Source organism: Alligator mississippiensis, chromosome 1 (genome assembly GCF_030867095.1).
Source record: "Alligator mississippiensis isolate rAllMis1 chromosome 1, rAllMis1, whole genome shotgun sequence".
NCBI lineage: Eukaryota > Metazoa > Chordata > Crocodylia > Alligatoridae > Alligator > Alligator mississippiensis.
Genome location: NC_081824.1, coordinates 153017369 through 153034991, shown reverse-complemented (window position 1 = coordinate 153034991; position 17623 = coordinate 153017369). Strand labels below are relative to the sequence as shown.

General features: G+C 39.9%; 1 protein-coding gene across 2 annotated transcripts in view; it reads left to right on the top strand.

The window, feature by feature from the left end:
• ARID4B (AT-rich interaction domain 4B) overlaps positions 1-17623 on the top strand; it is a 153153-nt gene that overhangs the window by 53664 nt on the left and 81866 nt on the right. For both annotated transcript variants that reach the window (XM_014596786.3, XM_014596785.3), the window contains exons 3-5: positions 2963-3073; positions 10111-10176; positions 12195-12285. In XM_014596786.3, the coding sequence (XP_014452272.1) occupies positions 2963-3073; positions 10111-10176; positions 12195-12285 (268 nt within the window). The remainder of the gene's footprint in view (positions 1-2962; positions 3074-10110; positions 10177-12194; positions 12286-17623) is intronic.

The window sequence follows — 17623 nt, the reverse complement described above, 5'->3', positions numbered from 1 at the left end:
CAAAGAAAGAGATGCGTGTGTAACTTGAGGGAGTCATTATAGGACAGTGTCAGTAGAGGAGGGCACAGGGGCTTGACACTAGCTAGATGGGAGATGAGCACAGTCTGGGGATTTAATCGTGAATGGGTAAGTGCAAGTATGTTAGCTGGGGGAAGGGAATATGTGAAGTGTAGCAGATATGGTATTTCTCTGGAGTAGGCCAAGTGTCTGACTGCAGGGCAGGTGTATAGAGGTCCTGTTCAGTACAGGTCAGAAGCAGATGGAGTGTTAGTTGTGTTGCATGCAGGGAAAAGGGGCCCAGACCTCACTATAAGAGCAGAGACTCTGCAGTTCCTGCAACATGCATGGGTTTGAGGAGAGGGCACAGCCCCCTTTCTCTTCCTGTGCTGCTCCCCCCCCTCCCCCCCCCCCCCCCCCGGGGGACTCCCACATGGAGCAGGGAGAGAGAAGATTTATAAAAATTGCAATAGACTGAGCTCATGAGGTTTTGCTGTACACAGATTCTTTTCCTGAAATAACGCACAGATAGGGGTAGACTGTAGCAGGGTCTTTGGTTGTAGTCATGTTGGTCTATGGCAGTGGTCACCAAACAGTGGATCTTGATCCACCGGTAGATCTCAGAGCCTCTTGTAGTTGACCCAAGGCTAGGGTGGGGGGCTGAGTGCCTGCATGCATGCACGTGTGCTCCCCAGCCCAGTAGGTCAGTCTGTGGGGGGAGGGAAGGGGTGGGGGTTAGATCAAGGCCTCTGCAGTGAGGGACAGTGCTGCAGAGGCAGGACCAGGGGTAAGCTGAATGGAGCCCCAGCTGGGTGGGACTTACCTGATGGGGAAGTGTGCCCCCAAATAATTTTTTCTCCCTCTGCCTTGACCTGTTGTCCCCCCCCCCTCCGCCTTTGCCTCACAGACTTACCTGCTGGGGGGGGCAGTAACTCAGAGTAGGTCTTGGGTTGCTTTTAAATACCAAAGGTGATCTCCTACTTAAAAAGGCTGGAGAATGGTCTAAGGACATAAAGAAGCAACGTTCTTTGTGTAGATGTGATATCTTTTATTAGACCAACTGAGTAGATGGAACAAAGTTTTTCGCAAGCTTTCAGGCACAAGTACCCTTTTTCAGGCATAGGGAGTCTCTGTTGTTCTGAGATCTCCAAGGAATGAAAGAAGCTGAAAGTGTGACAGGAGGTCAGTGAGAATGTAAATAGGTGGAAATAAGGAAAACCTGTACTCTTCAATATCTTTATCAGTGACTTGGATGTGGGTGTGAAGTGTACTCTATCCATGTTTGCAGACGATACTAAATTGTGGGGTGAAGTGCACACTCCGGAGGGTAGGGAATGATTGCAGGCATACCTGGACAGGTTAGAAAAGTGGGCAGTACACAATGGGATGCAGTACAACAAGGACAAATGCAGTGCTGCGCCTAGGGCGCAAAAATATCCAGCACACCTACTGGCTGGGAAGTGACCCTCTCAGCAGCACAGAAGCGTAAAGGGACTCCATAGTCATAGTGGACTCCAAGATGAACATGAGTTGTCAGTGGGGCGAAATCATCAGCAAAGCTAATCGCACTTTATGTGAAGTTAAACGCAAAGCTAATTGCACTAATCACAGATGCATGACAAATAAAATCAAGGTGATACTTCCCCTTTATGCAGCATTGGTCAGATCACAGTTGGTGTACAGCATCCAGTTTTGGGCACTGTACTTAAAGAAAGATGTTGATAGACTTGAGAGGGTCCAAAAGAGGGCCACTCATATGCTTAGGGGCTTAAAAGACAGGCCCTGTGAGGAGAGATGGAGGGACCTGGACCTCTTCAACCTCCGCAAGAGAAGGCTGAGGTGATCTTGTGGCCCCCTACAAATTCATTAGGGGGATGCAGCAAGGGATCAGAGATGCTCTGTTCACCAGGGCGCCTCTTGGGGTAACAAGGAACGATGGTCACAAACTGACAGAGAGCAGATTTAAGCTGGACATCAGGAAAAACTTCTTCATGGTAAGGGTGGTCAGAATTTGGAATGGGCTTCCAAGGGAGGTGGTGCTCTCTCCTACCTTGGGGGTCTTTAAGAGAAGGCTGGATAGGCATCTGGCTGGGGTCATCTGACCCCAGCACTCTTTCCTGCCTAGGCAGGGGGTCAGACTCGATGATCTGTTGAGGTTTTTTCCAACCCTAGCATCTAGGAATGGGTAGAGAAGGGTGGGAAGGAGGGGGGAAAAATAGGTGAAGGATTGCCAGTGGTGAGCAGGGGAGACTGCTGTAGTGATGAGTTCTCCAAGGTAGAAAAGAGGCAGCCTGAAAAAGTAAGTAGCTGTAGTAGGGTGCTTTTTTGCTTGCAAGTGATTTAAAGTTTTTGGACTGAGTACCAACTCTTCTGAATACCATTTTCAGTTTCATTTCTCCAGGGGCCTTGCACTAGCTAGCTCAAATGTCAAGCAGTTGAGACTATTTGGAGCACAATCAGAGCTATGGTTTGATCCTCATCTGTGTTTAAGAATCAGTGTTAGAATCTGTGAATTTTAAGGAATGCTGCATTGTTTTATGGGGGAAACCTGAATTTTGTTCAAAATGTCCCCGAGTGTCAGCCCAAATTTCAGGGTAATCTTGAGTGAGAATGCTGATTTATAAGCACTTAGTAAACCTTCACTATAGCAGAGCTTAGTACTCTTCTATACTTTTAAGTGATATAAAAGTTCTGGGCACTTACAGATAAGCTTTGCACTGACTGTTTTTACTGTCAGCCTTACGTTTACACAAGTAGACACGTAAGGCTTTGTTTTGTTAATTCCTGTTGATATCAGATCCATATGTTGTCAGATAATATTAATTCAGGCTGTTCAGCAACATTTCATATACAGCTATTTCAGTCTGTTTCAGATGTGTTGTCAACTGTCCTGCATTTTTTTTTTAACACCTGTCACGGAAGTGGTTGAGGGATTAAAGGTTATTTGCATTCCATTCTTTTACAGACCATTGATGAGCCTCCGTATTTGACAGTGGGCACTGATGTAAGTGCTAAATATAGAGGAGCCTTCTGTGAAGCAAAGATCAAGACAGCAAAAAGACTAGTCAAAGTCAAGGTATGTGGTTTTCCTCTTACCTTTTCAGGAAGAATTGTGTCTTGATGATATACATCTTCATTCTAGTCATGGGATACTTAAGAGGTTTGGTCAGGGCTAGTTCTTGACTTCCCCTCCAAATGCTGCCAGTCATTAAAGGAAGCTTTAGCATTTCCTGTTTTCCCTAAGCACCCTGGTTTCTGATCTTCATCTAGTCTTGTTAATAAGTCACATGCCTGCTGTCAGCACGTGTGGCATTTTGTGTTGGCTTGAAATTAATAGACTTAATAGACTAAGATTATGGTAAAACAATGCACACTGAACATTTATTTTTGTAATTCATTTTAAAGCTTCTAAAAGTAGATTACGCCAATTTTGTTTTAGCTAAGGAGCATAACATTTTACTATCCAGTAGTGACTGCTAATGTGAAACCTTCACTTTTTGTAATAAAACGTCTAGCAAACTGTTACATCCTGTAGTTGGGTGAGCTAGAACCCCATTTTGATCCTTATGTCCATCGGTTGATGTCTGAAGCAAGCAATATTATGCAGATGCAGTACAACTGGAAGATGAGCAAACCTATTGCAAATTTGGTGGAATAAAATTGCTGGAACTAGAAAGGACAACTCACAGGCTTGTTTTACCAATTAGATAATCAATCTTTAGTTGGTTTAAATTTGCTTTTGTTGGATAATAGTTATCTTAAGAGTGTCTAATCTCTGAGCAGGCACCATTTTTATTTCCACTAGCCTAATAGAGAAATCTAGTAGGGCAGAGCTCAAGAGCACTTACAGAAAAGCTCAGTGTTGTAATATTATAATGTGTTAAATTGCCGCAGAGCAACAATCTGCTGCAAGTTCAAAAATGATAAACCTCTAAAACATATATGTGATGAGTGACTATCACCTGAGCCCTGCATTAAGTGAGTTACTACTATACAATCATGTAAAGAGTTTCTGGAACCTGCATTCCAGGCCAGTTTTGCCTGTAGCAAATGTAAGAGGAATAATACCCAGCCTCAGAAGACCTGGTAGAAGGGTCTGATCTCCATTCCACACCTGCAGTCAGGTTGTTAGTAAGATTGCCATCTTCTCATTGTATTTATTTAATTAGTCTTAAATATAACAAGCAAGCTTCCATGTTTTCATTCCATTAGTCTTAATTTTTTAACTGTCTGTTGGGTTTATTCCTTTAACAGCACCATTGAGTTTAAGCTATTAAAGATGACGAGTCAAGTATAAGAACTGTAATGCTTGTAAAACTACTAAATAGAAATCTTTTAAAGGGCCATTTGCATTTGAGATCTTCCCCCTTAAGTGGTAGCATTGTGCAGATTCATTAATTGCAACTCAACCACTGCAGCATTGTGCTACTGCATACATATCTAAGTGAAATGGAACAGAATTAATCATAAACAGACTCTAATAATCTGTGAACCCCCACAACCATGAATCCAAGTTCCTGAAGATAGGATCAGTCCTTACTACCTATTGGTGCATTATCTAGGACAGTAAGATTTCAGACTCTTGTTAGGTCCCCAAAGTGTTACTGCAATACAAAAAATAATTCACTGTTGTCTTTCTAAATCAGTGGTGCTCAACCTTTTGGCTCTGTAGGCTGGTGGAGTGGTGTGAGGTTGGTCTGCAGGCTGGATCGGGTGGGCCCAGCCTTGTACACTGAATCCAGCTGTAGAGTGACCCACGTGCCAGTCCAATCCGATACTCGGGGCCTTGTCATCTGGCTTACAAGGCTACCTATTGGTCTGAAAATTTGGGGAAGAAGAGTGGTTTCAGTGTTAATTGCTGCTGCTATGGATTCACCCCACAGGCCAGCAGTTGAGCACCGCTGTTCAAAATAAACTCATTTAAAGTTTAACAAACAAGAATTTTAACATGGAAGTGGCCCTTGAATTTTTCATAAACACTTGTTATTCGCAGCCCCTTCTGGCACAAAGTTTTCCAGCATTGTTTATATACCTTTTCACTACCAGTTATGCTATCCCTGGATTTTTGGTAGTTTACTAGTTACATATGTTCTGCTTGTTTATAGCCTCTATTTCAGTCCCACATATTGTACATACCCAAGTCATCTTTGGATTAGTAATTCTGCCTTCCTTAGCAAGGAAGTCAATTATCTTTAGAGAATCAATTTTAGCTTGGAGATTCCATTTACATTTCATAAAATTATCTGTCTGGTATAAGACATGTAGGAGGATGGCAACAGACTTTTCAGGGCTGGAGATTAGTTACTGTATGTTTCTTCCCCGGCCTCCACAATTTTTAACTTACTGATATATTTCTAGAGGCAATGGTACTGCCATTATTTAAGTTTCCTATCCTAGTTTGCATTAAAAAAAGAGAGAATTCTACAGCAAAGAACCATGCGTTTTTTTTCATCTTCTAGGTAACTTAATGCAGCAAAAGCCACGTTATCTGGCACTGTACAAACCAGCATGCTTTATTAACCGGCATGTCAGTCAACGTGGCAAAAGCTAAACTGGAAGTGCCCACCGTGGCATTTCCAGTTTTGCCGAGCTCCCATTGGCCAGGGCAAAGTAGTCTGTGTTGCTCAGCCCCCATGGCCTGGGGCATAGCAGCCTGTCCCCAGTGTGACCGGGGCCTCCTCCCCTGTCCCCCGGCGCACTGGACATGGCGGGAGAGGCGGTGGCCTGAACAGGCAAAGATACCTGTTTGGGCCTCTCGGGGTAACTGGCATATTTGGTTATCTGGCACCCCCCATTCCCCATGGGTGCTGGATAACAAAGCTTTTGCTGTAAATTGAATTAAGCATTAGTACAAAAGTAACATTCAGTATTTGTTGTTGGTAAAATGCCTTTAATGTTTTTGGAACAATACATAACTATACTCTTTCACTAAATCTTAAACATTTACAAGATTTTGTATAAAAAATGAACCTACTTTATTAATGTTACTGTGGAAGACTATTAAAATATGGTATAGCTTAGGCTTTTGGAAGATAGTGGAGGTGGTGCAGGTTTGACTAAAAAGCAGAGGCTCTTGTAACCAGGGTGATAATGATGATTCATTATCCCTTTTTCTTTTGCACAGTCATAATTTACAGTTGGCAGGCACTTGTCTCTTTCTCCCCCACCCCCTTTTCACTCCTTGTATTCAAAACTGTGTGTGAAATATTTCTACTGAAGTGATTTTCATTAAAATAGTGTGCTCTTAGAGTGCTTGGCCACACATATTCCGCTCTTGGGGAGTACACACCCCAGAAGCTAGAGAACAGAACCTTTTGACTCGCTGCATCTGTGGATCATGTCTCCACCCTAAATTATCTCCCTTCCCCGATTCAGGGGCTCATAGCAAAGAACAAAGTCACCCAACTCTCACGTCCTTCTTATGTCCTTGGTGCTGCATGATGGAAGCTATCGTATGTCTACGCTGCAGTCATGCAGAAGTGACCTCAGTCTAGAGATACCTAAGCCAGCTTTAAACTTGGTTTGGTACTAGTAGCAATCTGGCTGCAGCAGCCCAGAGCTCAGCATAAGTTAGTTTACCCTGCTGAGATGTAAATTAACACATGCTGAGTTTAAAGCTAACTTGGTTATCTCTGCTACATTGCAGTTTCGTCTGTGTGACTATCTGTCTCTTATGCTTCTATACAAAAAATGTATCTTTCTGTTGCAGGTTAGGTAATCCATATGCTCAAGAGTAATTTTCAGTTTCAGCTGGGAACATTTTTATCAGTTTTCTTTTCACCTAGTACCATCTATTAAACTTCCTAGCTGAATAATCCCTCCCAACTCCATTTTAAATATTGTTAGGGGAGAGAGTTATTCCCACCCCCAACCCCCTTTGACAGACTGACACTTGGTTATCTTCTTGGAGATTTGCACTTGGCATTTTATTTTGTCTTAAGTTTTCAGAATGGTCTTTAAAAGCAACTTATACTCATTTAAAACTTTATTTAGATACATTTGAGAGATTCTTTGGGCTCAGGAAGGCAGGATCTATCTGGCTTTAAACAGTGTCAGCTCTTACTACTGCCTTACTTTCTAAGTTTCATGATTTACTGAGTCATTCTGCTGCTTATTCCTTCCTTACTTTTTAGGAAGGAGGTGGTCGTAGCACTGTCCCTTAGTAGTGGAGATATAGACAGGGCTCCATCTACCAAAAGAGAGCAGTTAAACTATGGTACCCATAAAGAATCTGTTATTAGACCTGTGTTTAGTAAATAAATCATCCTACATCTGACAGGTGCAGAACCTGCAGTGCTGCCCTATGGACTTCCCATACCCACTATAAGCATTTTCTTCCCTAGCCCCAGGGTTGCTGATATAGATCAATTTGGCACAGTCTACTCTGGTGCTGTTCAAATCTGCTTCAGCCCCTGATGCCAAGTAAGTTGGCTCCTCTGCAAGAACAACATTTGTTCTGTACTCAAATATTAGCAAGGGTGGGTTACCTTCCTGTTCTCCTAAAATGCCACTGTGATTCTAGGACAGTCAGTGCAGAGAGAGAATATAGAGATCATCTTTATACTTGTACTGTTCCACACTGATCCGTAGGTGCGAGTATTATGATCCTAATTCTTAGTGCTACAGTGTATCTTGAAGTATATTTTAAGCCAAGAAAACTCCACTCTGTTATCAAGAGCCACATCATCATTACCACAGGGATAGCTTGTGCAAATCTTTTACCGCCCTCCCAATTTGTATAAGCTTCAGAAGAGGAGTGGCAGCAATCCTCCGATTTGGTTCCAGTACTTATTTTCACTAGATGACTATTATCTTCTGTAGGACCTTCCAGGGCTGACTTTGCAGGATGGCAGAGCACTTGGAAATGCATGTTGAGATATTTGGGAATCTTTTTTTGAACTTTTTGGACATCTTCAGTAGTCTTTGCCTAGGACTTGTAATGCCTGTTAGTGAAAGGCTTTTAGTATCAGTTAACTAACTTTGGGAAATACCATCATCAATTCTGTGAATTTCTTAAAAGTTTTATAGATGCCAAGTTTCATACATGGGTTTTGAAGATTTCTATTTGCATTCTAAAAGAAATGTCCCTATTAGTGAAAAATGTAAGATAGCTACTTGGAAAAAAATACTTACTTTTACTAAGCATTCTTTAGGAGAAATTTCTCAATCTGATGCCTGATTTGGCAGTTATGTACAATAGTCCTCATTTAGCAAAGGTCACAGCACCCATTCCTTTTCATCAGGTACATACTTACAACCTCAGAAAAAGAGTACATAGAGAAAAACACTGACAGTTCATTGTGTAGGAACTGCAGTTCTTAGTGATGTTACTTCTCTCTAGTCTGTGAACCACCTTCCTTCTCTGTTGCTGCTGAGTCCGATAACACCTGGATTTTGTGTTGGCAAAGGAAGTGAGTGTTGGCCTCCCTTCTGCAACCCTCGTCCTTGGCACTGGGGGGTGGGGAAGGGCATGCAAGGGACAGACACAACTCTGCAGACACTAATGTCCAAAAAATTGATCTTGAATGGTTATGCACCACAAGTCAAGTGCCTGTAGGGACGTCTCAGATTCCATTTACTGTGCAGATAAGTAACTTCTTCTTAGAACATAAAGACTGGGCTTCAGAGCTGGAGCCCAGTAAAGATGGATGAATGTAGTTCACCCTTTTCAAAGGTGTTTTTCAGCTAGTTATGCTCTCACCAACACTGTGCTCTTACTAACACTGTGCTCTCTTGTTTTAAGTAATTTTCTTAATTATAAAGGCTAATAACTTTAAAAATTAAGTCTCTGAAAATAAGTGACATATTCTTGTTGCAGTTAGCATCCTCTTGATCACTCACTTAATTGTTAAGAAAGAATTAATGAAAATGTATCACAGTACATGTTACGTGTACAAATAATTCTGAACATATATGCTGTTATCTTCCTTTACTTACCCCATTGTAAGTAGAAACTGGCAATCCAAAGTTCCTCTAGTCAAAACATGACTTTTCAAATATACGAAGATGTAAACATTGGCATAGGGAGATAACTGCTGTATTGGTTACTGTAGTCCTTTAAACAACCTAGGCAGGTTGTGTTGGGGTACATGAGATTGCCCTGTCACTCGCATGCAGGCAAACATAAAATCACACTCCCTAGAGTTTCTTCAAAACGTTATAAAAGAGTTTGAATTAAAATTAGTCATTATCCAGGCTGCTTCAGCAGAATAGTGCCAGTGTTGCCCAAGGTAAAAAGTCAGAATTCAAGGTCATTTTGAGTGACGTGTGATGCATTTCAATTTCTGTACTTTGTAAAATGTTCAGTCTTAAGCCCTTCTGGATGAGTTAAATGAGTAAGATTTAGGCCTTAACTCTAGCTTAACTAAGATTTTTCTCCCCCCAGCAATGCATGAATATGTGAATTCATATGTAGATTTAAATTTTCTCCACGAAATCATAATGAAACTTGCTTTTAAAGAGAGAGTGACAGCACAATCAGGAAACATAATGTCTTATTATAGCAAACTTCTAGATTAGTAACTGAAAGACAACAGAGTTTTGTTCAATTTTTGTCTTTGACAGCGTTCTGCCCATAGCCACTTTTATCACTTGTCCTGCCTGCAGTTTGTTTGCTCTGTGTTTTGCATGGAACTTTCTATCCAGTGCATGGAACTTTTCACCCAGTGATAGAAAAACGCTTAAAAAGGAAATGTGGTTATAGAAGCATCTCCTGGGGTTAGATGCATTTTAAGTCACACGATTTAAGTAATAAAGTAAAAGTCTGTTTAAAGACAAGATGTTCCGAGTTTAAATAAGTTGCCTATTTCCTTTTATTATGTGGGGTAACCATATCCTGCTGTCCAGATAATTAAGAAGTAAAAAATAGTTCAAAATATTTTGCTGTCTGTCACTGGATTTGAAGGGCATCATTCGTAGAGTATTTTTTAAAAATAATTTTATTACCATTTCCAAGAAATTGTCTGTCAATATTTGTAAAACATCTGCAAGCAATAGCTTCAGCAAGTTAAACAGATACAGGGTACTGGTGGCCTGCAAGCTTAGAATTAGGGACTGTTGATACCACACATGTTTATGCTGCTGGATTATATCAAATTGAATTATATTTTCTAGGTAACTTTTAGACATGATTCTTCAACGGTGGAAGTACAGGATGATCATATAAAGGGCCCATTAAAGGTAATAAATTCATTTTGATTTTGGTAGGAATTTAAAAATCATTCTTTATCAAGAAATGCTGATTTGTGCCTATATAAAGTTAGATGTCTTTTTTGGGAATACTAATTAGCCAAACTAAAAAATTAATAGGGATGAAAAGTTGAATTCCCACAGCATACCTCTACTGGTTGGTTATAGGACCTTACACAACTGAAAGTGTGTGTGTGTGAGTGTAATTTTGTGAATTGTGACATATCACTAGTGCAATACATGCTAAGACATGGAAAGGGAGCTGGAAATTCATGTCTGGTTTGGGTGTTTAGACCAGCTCTGTATTTTAAAGCGACAGTGGCAAGTTAAGTCAAATGGTGTAGAGGTAATTTGGTGCATCTCCTCCAAGTCTGAGCAGCAGTCAGTGTGTTAAAAGGAGAGGATATTCTCCTATCCAGAGGGAATATTTTAATATTTCTCCTTTTCTGTCAGGATAGAAGCAAACCTATCTTCAGTGTTTAGTCATATATCTATTTTGACTGGTTGAACAACTCTTTGTGCCTTCTTATAAGAAGTAGTGTATTTGTCACGATAATACACCTTGCCAATTCTTGTCTTAGGTGTGCATCTTTATTAAATTATTTGTGCTGTATGCCTAGAATAGTCTCAAAGGCAGCTTCCTAATGCAGGCTTGAAAAAGGTCTCATCTCTAAGGAAGTTTCACACATGTCAATGTCTACATTTTTTAAGGATATATCTATGTTGCAGACATTGGTGGGACAGCAGTTTTAAATTAGCCTGAGCTCCATACTTTTCTCAGCTATACTACTGTGGTACCTGAGCTAGCATGTTTAATGTTAGCTTGGGCATCTCTATGCTACACTACACTCTGCAGTATGCGCTATGTCCTCAGCTAACCTCATGGTTTTAGATTAATTTAATAGAGAATTGACTAAAATTTCATAAGTCAAGTTTAAACCTGTTCTTGTGTTCACACAGACATTTGCTCTCATTTTAAGCTAAACCTTTCCTAAGCTTATCATTAACTGTTATGTGTGAGTGCTGTAAGTGTGACCACTCAATCTAAGCTTTGGCAAAATATAGCAACTTGTTACAATACAAGTATACTTTTTGAGAATCTTTCAGCTTTCTTTGATATTTCAGTGTAAACTGGCTTATGCGAACCTTAGGTTTTCAAATACCAGTTCAAATAATAGCCTAGGGTTCCTATGGAAGCCTTTGGTGACAACTTTTCTTTAAGAAGGTCCTGCTGGCTCAGATTTTCTAATTAGGTGTAGTCTATAGGGTTGAAAGGAGAAGGCTTTCTTCCCCACGGTGTCTACAACTTCCTCCCTGTGCGTTAAATAAAGATCATGAAAGAAAGGGGAACAAAAGGGAAAAATAAGAAAGGAAGGGCAGCAAGAGGAATAGAGGGGCAATATTGAAGAATACTACAAAGCAACAATGCTTAATATTATTTTAGTTTGATTGCTTTTGCAAAGACTAAAGGAGAGAGAGATCTTAAATAGCACCCTGCAGCTCTTCATCTCCATGTTGCTACCTCATTCTGAAAGTGAAAGGGAGGGATGCAAGCACATAGTTACATGCCTGTTGGACATTTTGGTCTTGAATCGAAGAAGTTTGGCTGGTGTTGGTTTTAGCTCTTACTTTGGAAAACTCAGCTGGATGATTTGAGCTGGCAAGCTCTTGTACAAGAAAATAACATCACTCAGATCAGTTCTTGTTCCCCACCTGCTGGTTGGAAAGAAACAACTCAGTTTGCTGGATGGATTTAGAAGAATCAAAGGAACCACATTTAAGAGGAAAACACAGAGTTTCAAGCAGAGGTAGAAAGTACAGCATATTTAACAGTAAAAGTTTAGAAATCATTGCTCTTAAATACAAAGTTGTATATAATTCTAAGCAAGACATCTAGAATGTTATTGTTTCATTTTCTAAGTAAGATTTGCTGACTTCTGAAAATGCTTTACTCATCTAATACAGATAAGTTATCTTTTTGAAAGTTCTCAGGAGCTTTTATATTTTAGGTAGGAACTGTTGTAGAAGTAAAGAATCCGGATGGAACTTACCAGGAAGCTGTCATCAACAAACTAACAGATGCAAGTTGGTACACTGTAGGTAAGGAAAATAATTGTGCATCTTCTTAGATCCGAAAATACAAGTCAGAAAAATGTCATGTGTCACAGGTCACTTGTCCAACTTTTTGCAACGTTTGATCAGTTCTGAATTTGGTGGGGAACTTCCTTTGGGACTGCAAATGTGTTTAAATAAAAATGGAAATCGATCACGTAGGTATTCTTGCTAAGAAGTACTTTATAAAAACAGAAGCTGTTCTTAATGCAACCAAAGCATACTTTGTCTGTGGCAACAGCTATTTTTAATGGAGTTCCTTGCACTGTGCATTTCTGTTGACATGATTTGATTACTAGCATACTTTCCTAGGCACACTCTTACTTTACGACCAGTCTCATTTGAAGTTGATGGAAATACTGTGTAAAGTGTAACAAGGGTTTTTTTTCAGGATTGGGACCATAAAAAAACAACACTGCAGTGTTCAGCAAGAACACGTTGCCATGCTTGAATAACTCTTGAGTAGTAAGAGCAAATAGAACTACTAAGAGTTTAATTTTTGATGTTTTGCCATAAAATAATTAAGAGTTAATTTCTTTAACTAAGTTTCCTACTAAGATATTAAATAGTTGCACCAACAAGATTTTTCAGATCTTTTTCATGATTTGGTGTGTGGGTACACCAAATACCCAAGTTTTAGATGTGATGCACTATTTGAACACTGCTGGTTTAGAATACTTATTAGATACTTTACTTCTGAATAGCTGGAATATCTAATGGATAAAATTTGAAGTTGACAATAAGGTGAAATAAGTTTTCATTTAAAGTGCAACAGTTGCAGAATTCACTTTCCCTACCTTTTTAAAACTAGTTAACCATCTTAATAGCTCCTGTAAACAAGCAACTAAAAGTTGATTTTTTTCCAATATATTGTTTTCCTTTAAGTTTTGAAACATTTCTTTGGATGATTTAGTTAAGGTACCTTAGCAAAGTTCGCTTGGGCTCAATACTGACACATTTAATTTTTCAGGGTTGTCTCCTCAGGACGCCAGTCTTTCTTTGACAAATGTCAGCCCATCCTAAAAGAGCCAGTGATTCATGTATGTGTAGTGGGTAATTGTGAAGCTGCTACAAGAAGTAAATGGGCTACTGTTGCCGCCAGAGTTGGGGGTGGGGAGGTGTGACCCCCCCCAGTGATTGGGGGGAAGCCTCCATGGCCGATTGGAGGTGCCAGTGACGCTTCACCTGATGCCCCCACTCTCTGGCTGGCACCTGCAGGTGTGGCACCGGCACTTCTGCCTGCCCATCGCCCAAGCAGGGACTGCTGCCTGTCAGGGGGTGCATATGCACTCCCTATGTGTCACCACTGAAGAAATGTATCATTTCTCAAGAACAAATAACACTGCTTGGCCTGAATCTAAGATGTGGGAGAGTAGAAAGCAGCAGTTAAAAGAATATTGATTCTTCCTCCACCCCCCCCCCCCCCCCAAACTGCAAAATCGCACATTTCATTGAGTTAGAAGGGAAGAGTTATTGCCCTTTCCTGGCAGACTTTTGGAAGTAAGGTCTATTCTTGATTGGTAGCTTCCCCTTTCACATCCACTTAACTTATTATGGCGATTTTGTGTTGCAACAGTCTTGTTCTTGGCTATTTTAAGTGAAGCATGTTTTAGACTCTGTAGTCTCAAGTTTTTACACCAGCAGACTAATTAGCTTGTGTGCTGGAATGGGCATGTAAAAATCAAAGTGATTTCAAGCCTTGCAAGGATGCATAAAAAAAAATTATCAGTTGTGACCTTTGAGAGGCTCTAAGGGTTGCTGGTGGTAAACTGATTGTTGATCAGGCAGGTTAGGACTCCCTGTAGGGAGTGCTATGGGAATTCTGACCTAAATGGTAGTTTTACATTTTGAAAATGAATGCAGCCTGTGAAATAGATATGCAGTTCCAGGTAGGTTTTATAGCATATGTAATTTCTCTTCTTGAAGATGAGAAAGTATGGTGAGGAGCATGAACAGACCAGAAGCTAGAATAGAACAAAGTGAGCATTGCAGGGAAATGGAGACAAGAGGAAGTAATATTACAGAATAGCTGCTGAATGTCACAGGGTAAAGGGTTACAGTGAAGTTATAGTGTGTGAATATGTAAATAAAGAGGTCTACTGGAGAATTCTGAAAAGGCTGAAATCTGGATGGAATTCAAGTAGCGTGTGATGTGGCTAATGCATGAAGTAAGCAGTTCAGCAGAGCGAGTAAAGTATGAGTAAGTTCAGACTAAATTGTGAAGACAGCTGGCTCACAGATTTGTACTTGGAAATTCAACATTGTGTAGGCAACTGACAAATTCAGCCTGAGAAAGAGGTGGCTATACTACAGAAAAAAAAACCGGTCACTTTACATGTAGCTTCCTTACTCAGCCAGTTTGTCTAGCTTTACATCAGCACCATTAAGAAATATGTGCATCATCATCATTTAATTAGAAGTGACCCCAGCCACAAAACCCTCTAATCATCTAAAAACTTGACTTGGCCAAGCAGACAACACTGAAGAAGTTTTACAGCAAATTGTTGTGTGAGAGAAACTAATTCAGTGTGGCATTGTGGCTCATAATATTTCAAGAATTGCCTATTTTGAGGCCCCTCGAAGTGTATGATCTACAGTGCTAAGTAGTAGGGCCAGTTTAAAGACATGTAGGGCTAAGGCCTTGTCTACTAACAGATTTCGAATAACAATATTGGTTTTGGGTGTGTGTTCATGCTGAAACAGTTAAATCAGTACAACCCCTATAATAGAGGCATAGTTGTATCAGTATAATAAAGGTACCTTTTGCTGTTCTAGTCTATTCCTCTTCCCTCCAGGAACAGTTATACCAGCATAAGGCACTTTTTTACTGATAACTGTATACAACGTGAACACTAATTATTGTATACAACAAGGATATATAGTTAACAATACACTTTGTTTGGTGGCAAAGCGTAAGTCATCTGCTCGCAACATTTCTGAACTTTATATATGTATGCATACCTGGTTTCTTTGATATCTGGAGCTTTACTTGGAAACGTTACTTCCAAACCTGCAGTTGGGCAAGCTTGCCTTTTCTCTAACAAATTTGGAATGGTTTATTTATAGTTAAATGACTTGTCCTGAAACAGTGACATCTTGGTTTTCCTTGTAGCTTCCATTTTCAGGATCCCTCTTTTAAATGGAATACACTATCATAACTTTGCCCAGTAGAGGACAGGATAGGCTGCCCCATTCATTCATTCTGAAGATCATCTGTTGGGGTACAGTAGAGAACATACATGTCTGTCAGAACTGTTTGCTCTCCATAGGTCACACAAAGTTGTCTTTAACCAAATATAAAGAAGCTCCTCCTTTGATGACTTTGTTTTGTTATTGCTTAGCAAAAGGAAAAATATCCTTTTTTGTTAAGGTGCTGTCAGGCAGGGAGGAGATGACAAACAAACTTAAGAAAAATTAGCACAGTGTGCACCCGGTTACTCTCCAGAGTAAATAGCATGGGTACCTACCAAGCTTTGATTGCTTTCTTTTATAGTTAGCTTGCTGTCCTGAAGAGGGAAGACCATTTTTAACCCCTGATTACATAAAGAGATTCAGCTGTGCTGATTAACTCTTTCCGACTTAAGAACGTGCTTGCTTTCAACTTCAGTCAGCCAGTGGGGGAAACCTACCCAAGTTGACTAGTTGGGGTGTATCATCAAAAGCCACACATCCCCTGCAGCAATAATTGGCCTCAGTCTCCTAGTTTCTTGAAACCCTTCACACAATACAGAAACGCACACTGTAATAATTGTCATACTGTATCACCATTTAGTTTACTGCTTCCTTTAAGTGATGAAACTGGACTGGGGAGGTAAGTCCAGAGGTGCTGTTCTCTAGCCTGTCCCAGATAGTATTGGATTTTTCATCCAGGAAAAAAATTCAGGAGACTAGGTAGAGACTATTTCCTGTCATGTAAATATAAGACCAGTGGGTTTTTGTTTTTTTTTTCAAGCTTTCGTATTTTCTGTGAATTACTTTGATTAGTGATTAAGTCTAGGATGTAGCTTAACATCCAACATGCTAATTATTAGTGATTTTACAGCTAAGATACCTTAGGCTTGGATCTTTCAATGAATTCTTTACAAGTAGGCTCCCTTTGACTTTGGATTGCTTTCTTGGTCCCAATTCACCAAAGTGTATATATGTATATATCTAACCAATCTTTATATAGAACTATTGATATATCTTGCATGGAAGAAATTGTAAAGGCAGTTGAGAGTGAAATAGACAAAGATTGGTTAGAGCTGTTTCTTAACAGAGCAGAGGAGCTGGTGAGAGGTGGAAAAGATGAGGTAAAAGGGTTTCTTGAAACTTTCCTTTTTTAGATGGACTCTCTTCCGTGTTGGCTTATGGCCAAAGATTACTCTTTAAAATACAGTTTTCTCTAAGGAGGAAAGCAAAAATTACTGTCACTGGTAGCACAGACTAACATGAAATCGAATTCCTGTTTCTCTTAAGTAGCTGCAGGATAAAAATATTTTGAGAGTTGAACTTTGACATTTAAATCACCCTCATTAAAAAGTGCTTCAAGGGGATTTAATAAAAATGTAGTTTTCATATAAATGAGTTATTATCAGTTGAAAATCCTGCTCTACACATGTGCAGTACATTTCTAACTTTAAGCACACACCTGTCAGTTGAACAGTTGGAGACAGCTAGAAGATGCGTGCATGAGTAGCTGACTTGGTTATGCCCCCAGTTTCTTAGCTTGCAGATAGGTTCCAACTGACCTGATTCAATTTCTGGGGATAATAGAGCCTACTATAATGTAAGCCTAAAAGTCAGAACTCCCCAAATTCTTTCCCCTTCTTATCTTCCACTTGCTGCTCTTAACTACCTGTTTGGTGGTACTTGCTTGTTTAACAGAATCTCACACCATTTCTGTTGGGTGACAGGCAGATACTGATGTCATATTATAGACCTGGCAGATGACATTAGCAGAGATTTAAAGCCAAAACTTTCAGAGGCACTCACTGGGTTTTTGGTTTTTTAAGTTTTGGGGTGGTTGTTTTTTTTGCATAAAAAACATGCCTGATTTTCAAAGGTGCTAAGAGTCTCCAGTAGAGATGTGTTCCTACATAGTAAGTATAGACCTGAAGATAGTCTGAATTCTGCTTTAGTAACAACGGATATTTAAAAACTGAGACAAATGTCACAATTTTTTTACTTCTGTCTGATTAATGGGAGAATGCTCTCCCATGAGTTGGACATGATTAAGTGATAGATTAGATTATATAAAAAGGACTTTAAATAGTCTTGAAAAAATGGAGTAACTACTTTGAACTGAAGTTATTGGATTAAATAGTTCATTAGGAAAACACTACTA